This window comes from Heterocephalus glaber, unplaced genomic scaffold (assembly GCF_053883595.1).
Source record: "Heterocephalus glaber isolate CG9 unplaced genomic scaffold, H.glaber_assembly_v1.0 deba00001572, whole genome shotgun sequence".
Lineage (NCBI taxonomy): Eukaryota > Metazoa > Chordata > Mammalia > Rodentia > Bathyergidae > Heterocephalus > Heterocephalus glaber.
In genome coordinates this window covers 13,730,044-13,742,338 of record NW_028258357.1, presented here as the reverse complement: position 1 = coordinate 13,742,338, position 12,295 = coordinate 13,730,044, and the positions used below count along the sequence as shown (strand labels likewise).

At 43.3% G+C, this 12,295-nt stretch overlaps 1 protein-coding gene across 8 annotated transcripts in view; it reads right to left on the bottom strand.

Moving 5' to 3' along the window:
- Vezt (vezatin, adherens junctions transmembrane protein) overlaps positions 1–12,295 on the bottom strand; it is a 60,831-nt gene that overhangs the window by 16,240 nt on the left and 32,296 nt on the right. For 4 of the 8 annotated variants that reach the window (XM_021258456.2, XM_004844925.3, XM_021258452.2 and 1 more), the window contains 4 exons: positions 8,298–8,473; positions 6,778–7,053; positions 4,004–4,153; positions 344–491 (listed from right to left, as the gene is read on the bottom strand). In XM_021258456.2, coding sequence (XP_021114115.2) covers positions 344–491; positions 4,004–4,153; positions 6,778–7,053; positions 8,298–8,473 — 750 coding nt within the window. The remainder of the gene's footprint in view (positions 1–343; positions 492–4,003; positions 4,154–6,777; positions 7,054–8,297; positions 8,474–12,295) is intronic. The other 4 variants (XM_004844927.3, XM_087192605.1, XM_087192607.1 and 1 more) reach the window with 2 other exon arrangements.

The window sequence follows — 12,295 nt, the reverse complement described above, 5'->3', positions numbered from 1 at the left end:
CCTATTAAAGAGCAACTCAGTTATCTCCAAGTTCTAATTTAAGACATTTCTTGTATTAAGAATTTTGATATCACAATATAAAAATCTCTTTATCCAATCTGCACGATGCTCTTAGCTTTGAAATACTGTGTCACAGAGCAGGTGTGTTGTTGCACACCTGTAATCCCAGCACTTGGGAGGCTGAGGCAAGAGGGTCGCCAAGAGATCCAGGCCAGCCCGGGCCACACAGTGAGACCCATCTCAAACAAAGCGGTGTCAAAGGTCACGAGGTGACAGCAGTCAGCTGGGTCCCTTGGGACACCAGCACACACTCCCCCCTGCCCCCGCCCCTGCAGGCGGTCACCTTCAGGGCAGGCAGGGCGAAGCCGTCTGTGAGGCGATGTGCTTCCTCTTCCGAGATCTGCTCTTCGCTGAGTCCCAGGCCCAGCTCCTTAAAAGGCACCACACAGATGTAGTTGGTGACATTGTCACTCTCGGCGTTCAGGGGGTAGGTTAAATCGGGTTAAGGCAATCAACTCGCCTCCTCAGCCAGCGGGAAGGCTGCCCTTGCGCTGGCCGGGGTCACCTTCAGTCTGAACTTGTACTGGAGGAGATGCATATTGGTTTTTAGGCAGAGATTAATCTTAGACCAATATATGAATATAACACTCAGATGAGTTGTGACTACATTGTCTCAACAGTTTAAAATTGAACACTTCAAGGTGCTAAAATTTTTTTTTTTTGGCATACTGGGGATCAAACTCAGGGCTTTGCACTTGCGAGGTAGGTGTGGTGCCACTGAGCTAAATCCCCGGCCCTACTCTTTTTTTTTGAGGTAGGGTCTCGCTATATAGCGCAGGCTGGCCTGGAACGCTTGGCAATCCTCCTGCCTCAGCCTCCCAAGTGCTGGGATTGCAGGCCCTCACCACCATGCTCAGCTTAATTGAGTAATTTCTGACATCTGCCTTTAGAGGCCGAGTTTTGGGTTACTGTGTCACAGCTGCACCCTCACTAAGCTGCCATGAATCCTCCCTGCTGCCTCCTCGCCTGCACCCCACTGCACCATGAGCGGAGCACTGCAGCGGGGTTGGGGAGCAGCATCTGGCCTCTCCTGGGTGTGTGCTGGGCTGCTGTGACGTCTCCTCTCTTCCCAGGACATCGGTCAGCATCAGTCAAAACTTATTTCCCCTCTCATTATTTTTGTAAAGAGTTATATCTATGCAATTCTCAAGAATGAACCACCTTGATATTTCTCATGGTTGCCTCTGGTCACATTATGATCATCTTTTGATACACTGCTAGGTTAAATTTACAAATATTTTATGAAATCTTTTATACATTTGTAAGGTTGGTGTCTAGTGTTTATTCTTTAGTTCTTCTAGTGTTTTATCTTGTTTGGATACTGAGATTATAGTTTTTCATAAATAAAATGATGTGGGGGAGCTTTCTAACCTTTACTATGGGCTGAAATTTATTTTCAAATTATAAAGTCACCTGAACCCAGTGTCTAAATTTTTTTTTAGTTAGTTTTTGAACAGGCAATCCATTCATGGAATTTAAATTTTATAAAGTATTAAGAGGAACAGTGAAAACTGCTTCCCAGACCTAATCCTTGGCCAATCAATTCCCTGAGGGAATGGTGGCACATCTGTAATCCCAGTACTCAGGAGGCTGAGGCAGGAGGATCATTCGAGGTCCAGGATAGCCTAGGCTACACAGTGAGACCTTGTCTCAAAAAACAAACAAAACAGTGCTACTTTTTTTTCACGTACCATGTCTTCAAGATTGTTCTACCATCATGTGTCAAGAACCCTATAACTGTTTGCTTAATAGTTGTATATTTTCCACTGTTTGCATATATCCAGGTGCTCTTTTGTAATCGCAACATTTGTTTCATCACACATCCAGTCTCCTCAAGTTTTAAAGTTCTTCTTAGGTCAGTGTTGCCCCTTATCATTTTGATAAGAAACAAAGCACTTCCTCCCCTCCCTTTTCCAGGCTTCTGTGGGCACGGTTTCCTCACCACTAACCCTGTACAGTTCTGGTGTTCACGTCTATCAGTCCCGGGAGGGTTTACGTATCTTTCTGATCTTTTCTAAAAACTGGTTGATGTATTCTTTCTCCTTTTAATTCCTTCAGGTTCTGTGTAGAGCAGTGATGGTAAACCCTTTAGAGTTTTCACTGATAACAAATGGCTGCAGCACACGTGCCACAGGTTCGCCACCAGACCCTTACAGTAATTTTAATACCTGGAAGTCTTACCTGCTCATTTTGTATCAGCTACCTGCTCACGAGAAGGCAAGTTGCACGAGAATAAGGGTCTTGTGTAAAGGTCCCTGCTGATCCGAATGTGAGCAGTAGGAGGAATCCCTCAGTCCCTCCTCTTACGGAACTACAACCACTGTGAGGCAGGGCCTGGTCTACTGTGCTGCAGATCTCTCGAGTGCCGAACTGCCTGGTGGGAGTTTGTTCGCGCTCAGCCAATGACTGGCGACCTGACCTGACCTGCCCCCGGTACATTCCATGCACCTTCCTTCCTTTCTTCTTCCGGGAATGCACACCCTTTTCTCCAGAGCAGCTCCCAGCTCCCATTCACCTCAGCTCACGGCCAGCTCCCTGCAGATGTCTGTCCCACAAGCCCAAGTGCAATGTCCTGCTATGCTGGAAGGCGGCCTGCGCCTCCAGGCCAGAGTTTGAGCGCTGGCTCATCTGCTGAGCATGCTTGAAGGTCTTTACCACCTGTACTGTAGGCTTCCCCTGTGTTCTTAGTGCCTGAACATGTGACACGTAGCAGGGAAACATTCAGGGAGTGGGAGGAGTGAACGGGTGAGTCTTGAAGATTAAAATGTTTTCTGTCCATTTTCACGCAAGTAGCATAGTAGTTACATACACACACAATGTTGTAAGTTGTAAGTCCCAGTCAGTACTTTACCTGTTACTATTTGTGTGACACCGTGCTGTCAGATAACCTCTATTTTTGTTTTTCAGTTGGATGAAGATGAGAAGATCTAGCTAGGAAGGTCAGGGTAGGACGTCATGATACAACACAGAGCAGTTTGGACACTAACACTGTGGTGATCAGTGACAGCTCTGAGCACACTGAAGTGCAGAGCAGTCTCTCCGCCTCCATTTGCCGGTAATGTACCACATCTCTGAATCTTTACTACAATAAAGATCACGTAAACCTCCATTCTTTGGCCAGGACAATAATACCCTGACTTAGTAAATTCAAGCACAGACTTCCTGTCCTGCAGTCTTGGAGGGCTTCCTGTGTGCTAGGTCCTGTAACCCTGTTACATGTATTAACTCATTTGACCCTAACATCAGTGGGACACGATATGTTATTATTACCATTTTAAAGATAAAAAGAGCAAGAGCAGCGAGGTTAAGGAACTAGGCAGTAACTGAGAGAGCCAAATTTTGAACTTAGTCTATATTTTGAAAGGGGAAAGATTTCCTGTTGTTCTTATATTACCATGTCATGACAAAAATTTGCCATGTTCAGTCTTTTTTTAAAATGTCAGACCTAGCCAGTCATGGTGGCACATGCCTCTCATCCCAGCACTTGGGAGGCTGAGGCAGGAGGATTGCCTTGCATTCAAGGCCAACCTGAACTACATAGTGAGATCCTGTCTCAAAAAAATCTCAGACCGGGCTGGGGATTTAGCTCAGTGGTTCCGTCACCTGCCTTGCAAGCAAGCACAAGGTCCTGAGTTCGATCCTCGGTAGCCCCCCCCCCCCAAAAATCTCAGACCTAGTGAAGCTATGCTCTTTCGACTTTGTTCTTTGGACCAGTGAGGAAGGGACTTTATAACTTTCTCCCGTTAAAAATGAGCTGCAGAAGCAGAGAGATTCTCTTCCTGTCTGTTCTTGTCCCCCACTGGAAAACACTTCCAGCTTTAGAATGGAAACTGGCTGTAAGTAAGCAACCTCGATCACAGTTCGCTTTCACAGGGCGCCACTCTAACACCTCTGCTCAGGACTTCGCAAACCCTGCTTTTCCTCGACAGGCAGAAAAGGATATTTGTTCAGCATGCACAGGGTGGCCAGCCTTGCCGCTTGGAAGTTGGCGCTCACAGTCCTGTAGACGGCTTTCCGAAGGCCAACGAGATGCTGATTGGAATGCTGGCCAGCTTTATTAAATGAGCAAGCAGCACTGACCCTGTCAAGCAAACTTGAAAAGTAAAATGTGATACAACTGTACAGGTGTCCTACAGTTGTCGTTTCCTAAATCCACAGTTCTACTAAACTTAGAACAAAAGCTCCTTCCTCATAATTTTCATGAGAAAATGACTAGGGATCCCAACTCAGGTGTCATAAATAAAATAGCCATTTCCCTCATATATTACATAGCCACCAGAAAAAGAGCATGGGAAAATTCAGACTCTCAAAGAGGAAACACGTCCTCTCATACAGATACAACAGAAATGTAGAAATGTTTACATAAGAATTTGCTTTTATTTGTCCTATAAGGTACCCTGCCTGCTAAAATACACTAAAGTGGAGCTACTTTACAGTTTTCAAAACCTATATTCACAGGATGTATGAAGGGCATCATTATCAACACATTCATATTCTTAATATACATTTATATAAGTCCATTATTCATATACTTGGCCACTGTACAGAACAATCCAGTACTGTATAAAAATACATTCTGTACGTCCATAAAAGTAGGGCAAAATTACTTACCCACCTGCTGCCACTGGCACTTACCTACTCACAATGAAGTAGGGGACGCGGAAAGGTAACAGGACCAGTGGCCAACAGGGGAATGCAAGTAGAGAGGCAGAGGGAGGGTTACTGTGTGGCAGGAGAGCTACCACAAAGCTGTTCAAGAGGAGCACATTTCATGGCACTTTCTTTAAGATTAACCAGAAGTATCCATTTGTAACAATGACATAAAATGTGCTGTTTTGTAACTGTAAGTATGCAGGATTAAACATTAGTTATTAGATGATACTTTTTTCATCTAACCAGTAACTTCCAGCAGCAAAACAACATCAGCATTTTTTTTTTTTTTGGTACCAGGGATCGAATTCGGGTCCTTGCGCTTGCGCAGCAGGCGGCGAAACCGCTGAGCTAAATCCCCGGCCCAACATCAGCATTTATAAATTAACTGCACTATAACCACCAACCTGTAAAAAAGAACGACACCTAACTCAAAACTTAACATCAAACCAAACTAAAATCTGTGGACAGTAACTGTCAGGCAGAGAACAGTTATTTGCTACAGGGGACAAACTGAGTTTATGTTCTAGTAAATCAGTGTTACAGACAAAAAATATTTCTAAAACTTATGATTCAAGTTTTACTATTCCTCCTCAGTTTTCCAATCCATTGTCCAGTGTGATAAATGAAGCATGATTTCCTCCAATATTTCTTCTGCCTGTCTGTCATCTGTCTTCGTAGAAAAGCATAATCTGGAGGAAAATCGTGTCTAACGGGCCCACTTTACCTTTTCGTGTCAGTTCTGTAGATATGGGAAAAAGCGGAAACTGACAAAAGCACAGACTCCTCACACATGCCTAAGTGCTGGACGGGTGTACAGCCACTCAGCGAACCAGTGTGGGCGCGCAATTAACTGCTGTGCAGTTCAAGAACGCAAGGGAGATAGTGCTTAGTTTAAATTTGATTTGTAACTTTTAAAGTTTAACAAACAACTTAAAATTTGCTATCTTCTACCAAGAAGAGGTCTTACCCTCATGGAAAGATACTAATAACAGATTCTGAGGATGGGCACTTTGAGTAGAGCAGAAAGACGATAAGATCCTGCTGTGGGGATCACTTAAATAGGATTGCCATGCAGAGCACAACCAAGAGACTCTTCTACTTCTCTGTCCCACGGTTTCCCAAAGACAGCTCTGCGTCCAGGGTGCTTATGTGCTATTCCAGCACAAGGCAGAATGAAGGATGCAAACTAGCAGAGTTTTCACTCCCACTTTTCATGATTTTCCAGATACAACTAATTAAAAGCAACAATTCTCCTTTGTCATCTATGTACTTCCTCCCTCCCATAGACTGCAATGGTTAGATCGGTTATTTAAGTTACTCCACATTCTGCAGTCCAGCTGTCACTTGTGAGCCTTTAGCTGTATACTGGAAACAGGCTTTACAAGTCCAAGGAATAGGTGGGGGTAGTTACTCTATCATTTATGACTGTAGACTCTAGTTGTAGGCAACAGTGACTAGAATTGTAGAAGGAACATAGTTGGTGCTCAATAAGTGCCTTTCCTTTAAGAAAAAGGGAAGCAGCTAGTAGAGCCTGTAGCTCAGACACTTAGAGCTGCACTGCTGAATATGGGAATAGGAAATACCACTATCTGTGTAATGTTCTGAAAGTATTGGTACCATAGAACCTGCTAATGTTCACCTACAGGGTATTATTAACATGTGTTATGAAGTCCAAAAATGTATTCACGTCAGATACATCAATCACTGAAACTTCCGGTGAGGGGTAAAGGGGATAAACACTTACTGGGTACCTAATGCAGGGGGCTTGGGTTATGCCCTCCCCCTATTATCTCATGCAACCACATGGTAATATACCAAACACTCATAATCCTCAGATGCTTCAGCTTCTCATAATAGACAAGCAAAATGGTACTACATATTCAATCTAGCACAGAATGTCTTTATCCCTTCACTGAACAATTCATAGACCTCAATGACTTATAAAGAGCAGTCCACTTTTTTCCTGTAAATACAGCATAAAAATAAAAACAGGCAGTAAGTAGTCTCCTTAAACTATACAGTAGAGAAGAATCATTTTAAAAATGAAACGAAAATTGAACTCACAGTGTAAATCCTCTGGAAATGACTTCGGTTTCTTGAATGAGACGTAAAGCTTTTCTCACAAGGTTAGTAAACGCGCGGCTGTTTGCTGCCATGTCTTCCAAACGGACGCTGTATTTTTTTAGGGTCACTTGTAGTCTGGCTGTCCTCCATAATCTCAAAGCTCGTGTGATCAAATACACAGACAGACTAACTCCCCACACCAGCCAGGAAGATACAATCCACCAGGTGGGAAGCATAATGAGCAAGCTGATAAAGGCAAACAGCACCGAGACGTCCCTAGGAACGGAGAACCAAGAAAATGGTATCCATCAGACAAGAAGCACGAGTTACTTCAATCCTGAAAGCAATTGTAAATTGAGGTCTACAAAATAAGTAAGACTCTAGATACACTGTGGAGCATGACCTTAAAAAAAAGAAAGAAAAGCAAATGACTTGTCTTGCTAAGTTTCCAGGCTGCCCTCAAACTTGTGATCCTCCTGCCTCAGCCTCCCATGTGCTCCTATGCCTGGCAAATTCTTAAATTTTTTAAGGAAAAGAAATGCTGATTTCTTCATGAGGATGTTGAGTAACTATGGAATTGGAAGATATCAAGCCCAGCTGTCCGCTACCACATGCACATAACCATGCAACAGGAATGGACGGGCAGCGGCTGAGTGCTTCCTGCTCTGGTGCAGCGCATAGCGACTTGGGCTCCTAGACTTTCTCTCCCCTCTGTAGCAAGCGTAGCAAACTCTAACAGAACATAGTCACCAATACCTCTTCCTACAGGCTCTTTTCATGATCCACTCTTTTTCTTTTTTGAAAACAAATTATGGCCCAGGACTTTTGCATTAGACCCAAAAGGTTCAAGTGGTTAACTGTTTCAGAACAGTTTTTGTTGCATGTTTGTTTTCTTTTTTCGAGATAGGGTCTTGCTATGTTGCCCAAGCTGGCCCCTAATGCCTGGGCTCCTCTGAACTTCCTGCTTCAGCCTCCCAAATAAGTTTTAGGATAGTTTAAATCATCAAATTATGTTCCCCTTATCCCTCCTCAGCAACAGTTGATTATTTATCTCCATGTCCCATCCTATCCTTAGAGTCCCTATAGTGCGACTGATATCATGTTTTTTGGTTTTTTTTTTTGGTACCGAGGATCGAACTCGGGTCCTTGCGCTTGCGCAGCAGGCTGTGAAATCACTGAGCTAAATCCCTGGCCCTCATCTGTTGTTTATAAAGAAACATCAACAACAGGTTACATAGGTGTATGGGTAAGAGATTCCTTTCAGCACATTTATATCTGTTTGTGGGGTTGGTAATTTTACTGAATTGGAAGCATAAATAATCAAATTGGATTCCCCTCCAGCTTCGCTGTAGAGTATTTACTGTAAATAAGCAGTTTTTGCCCCTGACACATCCTTCCATTCATCACGATGCTGTGTGTGAATGTTTATAGTGCCCATACAATGGGGGCATGAGCACGGATTTCCTCCATGGACACCCTGTATGTAAGGAGCTGAAGAATAGATGCTTTCTGGACAGTACCAAATATTAGGGGTTGCCAGGGAGCAGAGCGTTGGAAGGTGTCCATGTTTCTGTTGTTGAACTTGGCCTGCAAACAGGATGCTGGGATCAAGTAGCTCGATTAGCTCCACATCCTCTTGTAAAAGAACTTCCTGTTGCAGGATGGTATGCAGTGAGTCGAGTCGAAATCCAGTATCCTTTCCATTAAAAGACCGGAAGAGAGGTTTTAGTGCATACATAACATTTTAAATGCTATGCTTCAAGCTTCTAATATATAAGCCAATTTAGAGGTGTGTTTTCAGTCCAGACTCTAAGAAGAAGAAAGAACAGTCCAATCTATCTTTAATGTGATAGATAGTGTTTTATTTTCACTATAAATGTGAAAAAATAAAAACTGTGATGGATATTATTAAGTTACTAGTTAATATAAGTTACTGTGAAATATAAAGTTTTAATGAGATACAAAGTAATTACAGATTAATAAGCCTGTCTACTTAAACCTACTTAATTAAACTGCTGGGATATAATGTGGGAAATGTAACCCACATAGAAAATATGGTGAAAAGCATGCTGACCCTGGATACTATATCAATATAGCCCAAATCTAAGAATTATTATTATTATTTGTTTTGTTTGCTTTTTTTTTGGGGGGGGGTACTGGGGATCAAACTCGGGACCTTGTGCTTGCAAGGCCGGTGGCGGAACCACTGAGCTAAATCCCTGGTTCTGTTTTGTTTGCTTTTTGAGACAGGGTCTCGCTATGGAGCCCAGGCTGGCCTTGTGGTGATCCTCCATAGCCTCCTGCGAGCTGGGATGACAGGTGTGCGCCACCACGTCTGGAGCCAAATGTAAGAATTCTATCAGCAGGTCAAGGCCTTCTAAAGATGGACACTCAGATATTTAAAAATGTATCATAAGGGGCTGGGGATTTAGCTCAGTGGTTTCGTCGCCTGCTGCACAAGCGCAAGAACCTGAGTTTGATCCCCGGTACCAAAAAAAAAAAGTATCATTAAGGTATGTAATAGAAAACCACACTAACATTCCATGGCACTTTATAGTTTACAAAATGTTTTCACATATACCAGCAGTTCACTTATTCCTCCCTCTCTTCCTTCTACCTGTCTATCAAGTAACACCTTCTGAAAGCCAGGCACCAGGCCCAACACTGAAGACACAAAAAATGAACAAGATATACAAGTTTCTTCTCATATACACATGCATGTGCATATGTGTCTGGGGATCAGACCTAGGGCCCCATGTATGCCAGGCAAGCAGTCTGCAATGAGGCACAGCCCCGGCCCCAAAGCTTCTAGTCTTACATACTCTGCAGTTTAATAGAGAGAATGGAAAAGTGAATGGGTCTAACATACTGTGCAAAGGAGTGTGATGACTATACCTAGGGGGCAATGAACAGAACACAGAATGACCACATTTAAAGTCAGAGAAAATCAAAGAAGCTGGAGCTAAAATCTTTTTTTTTTTTTTGGTATTGGGAATCGAACTCAGGGCCTTGCACTTGCAAGGCAGGCACTGTCCACTGAGCTACATCCTTGGCCCAGCTGGAGCTAGTCTGAAGGATGAATGAGAACTGAACAGGTGAAAGAGCTGAAAGAGCAGGGTAGATAGGAAAGAAGCCTCTCATCTGAGGGGGCAGAACCACTGATAGCAGCTGTCACACAACAGTCGCATTAGGGAGGTAGGACCAGGTGGCAGTGTGGGACAGGCAGGCCGATTCTCACTGGAGCCTGTGAGGCGCATTCTTGTCCTCTCTCTATTTTATACAGGGGAGTTCAAGTTACTTTCTAGACTCCTGATTTCAAATCCTAAGTCTCTGGTAGTTTTTTAAATTTATTTTTTACCTTAAACATATCAGTGGGTACATATTAATGGGTACCATGTAATGTTGCAATATGTGTCAACCTTATGTACTATTTAATTGGGTTAAACATATATCCTTGTTTATCACTTAGTAACGGTGACATTTTCAAATTCCTTTCTTCTAATGTTTTGAAGTATACACTATACCATGCTGTCCATGGTCACCTTACTGTTTAGTAGCACACCAACTTACTTCTCTCTACCTGTGACTTAGTACCCACTGATCAGCCTTCCTATGTTTTAGTGTCCCAACCCAAAAGCATACAATACTTCATACATACAAATGAACTTGAAAGGGACCAAGACACTTTAAATAACTAAAGTTGTGTTATCTGATTGATTAGGTGGCCTCTACAAAGGAAAACCTTCAACTATTTTCTGATGATTATAGCTCTTTCAATTAAATCAGATTAAATTAATGAAATAAGTTTCTTCAGGATAAGTCATAAAATTTATTTACCTTACTTACTTGGAGGTGGGGTCTTGACATGTAGTCCTGGCTGGCCTGGAACTCACTATGTACCCTAGGCTGGCCTTGAACTCATGACCCCCCTGCCTCAGCTTCCCTAGTACTGGAATTACAGGCATATGCCACCTTACCTTATATCACTCTTTAATTATAAGAATAAAAATTAAATGTAGAAACTATGGAAACTGTAATTCAATGTGACAATCAAATGGCCAGGAAAAGCCACCTGCCAAATTAAGACACATGTCACAACAACCTTATCTGACCGGAGAGAACAGGCTAATTCTCAAACAGATGAAGAAAGTGAGAAAGCACAGATTCCGACTGACTTAGACACTCAGTGGGCATCCTCTGGGCAGGGGGTCTGTGCTGCCTGCAGGGGTGCCAGGTACTGGCTCATCCTCAGCAAGTCCGAGTGCCAAGACTGTGCCCAGGCGTCTATCTTGGCTCCACCCTGCATCGGGCTAGTAACTTCTGTCTTAGTCTTCCCATCTACAGGCATGGAGAGCGATGGCACATCTTAGGGTTGTTGTACAGATTAAATAAGCCAGTGTCTAAGAAGGGTGTCTGGCATGTAGTATGTACTATGTAAGTGTTAGCAGCTGGGATAGTTACAAATGAAACAAATTTCACAAATGAAATGTTTAAAAGACAAAGTACACAACGAACATGGATTGATTTGAAGGATAACAGATCTTTTTAGGATCTAAGTAGGGGAGTAGCATGAGAAAAAAAACTTGGGGAGGGGCTGGGGATTTAGCTCAGTGACACTGCCTGCCTCGCAGAGTTTGATCCCCAGTACCAAAACAAAACAAAACGAAACAAAAACCAGGGAGATTTCTGCCTGGATGGACTGAAAAGCATATGAGAAGGTACAGCTAAGCAATAAAGACTTCAACAATTGTGCACACTTTTCAATATCCTATGGCTGTTTCCTCTGAGACTGGGCATGCTCAGGGTGCTATGGCGGTGGACACCTGCAGTGAGGCTCTTCCATAAAGCTGCTGTGAGGATCAAATGAGAGGCATGTGTGGAGGCACTCTGTAGGCTACACAGTGCTTAAATGTGCTAGAGCACCATCATCAATAGCTGCTATAAAGGAATCACTCTTATTTTAATCTTTAAGCATTATTAAAAGGAATAACAGTAAGATATTCATGTATCATGGAGCAATTGCCAATATTTTTGTAAAATGAAAGAAGGCCTGCTTGTATAGTAAACATTTTAAATATGTCATAATTAAGAGGTAAAAAGTCTGGGCCGGGGATGTAGCTAAGTGGTACCGTGCCAGCCTCACAAGTGCAAGGTCCTGAGTTTGATCCCTAGTACCTCCCCCCAAAACAAACAAACACACACACACACACAGAAACACACACACAGACACACACACACAAGGAGGTAAAAAGTCAAGCAATCTCATGCTAGAAGCCAACTCGGCAATTCCTTTGGTTACGGATGCCTGCATTTCTCTGTAGTACAGGCACACTGGGATGCGTGAGAGGCTCGCACTCTGTAGTGACACATGACACACGTGGCCAGGACAATGGACCCAGATGAAAAGACCAGGGGTACAGACTCTGTGTGAACCACAGGAAGACGTGCGTGGAACCAGGGACCTTCACACAGTCCTGTGCCACTGAAGATGAGATGATGCCCCTTGTGTGAAGGTGAT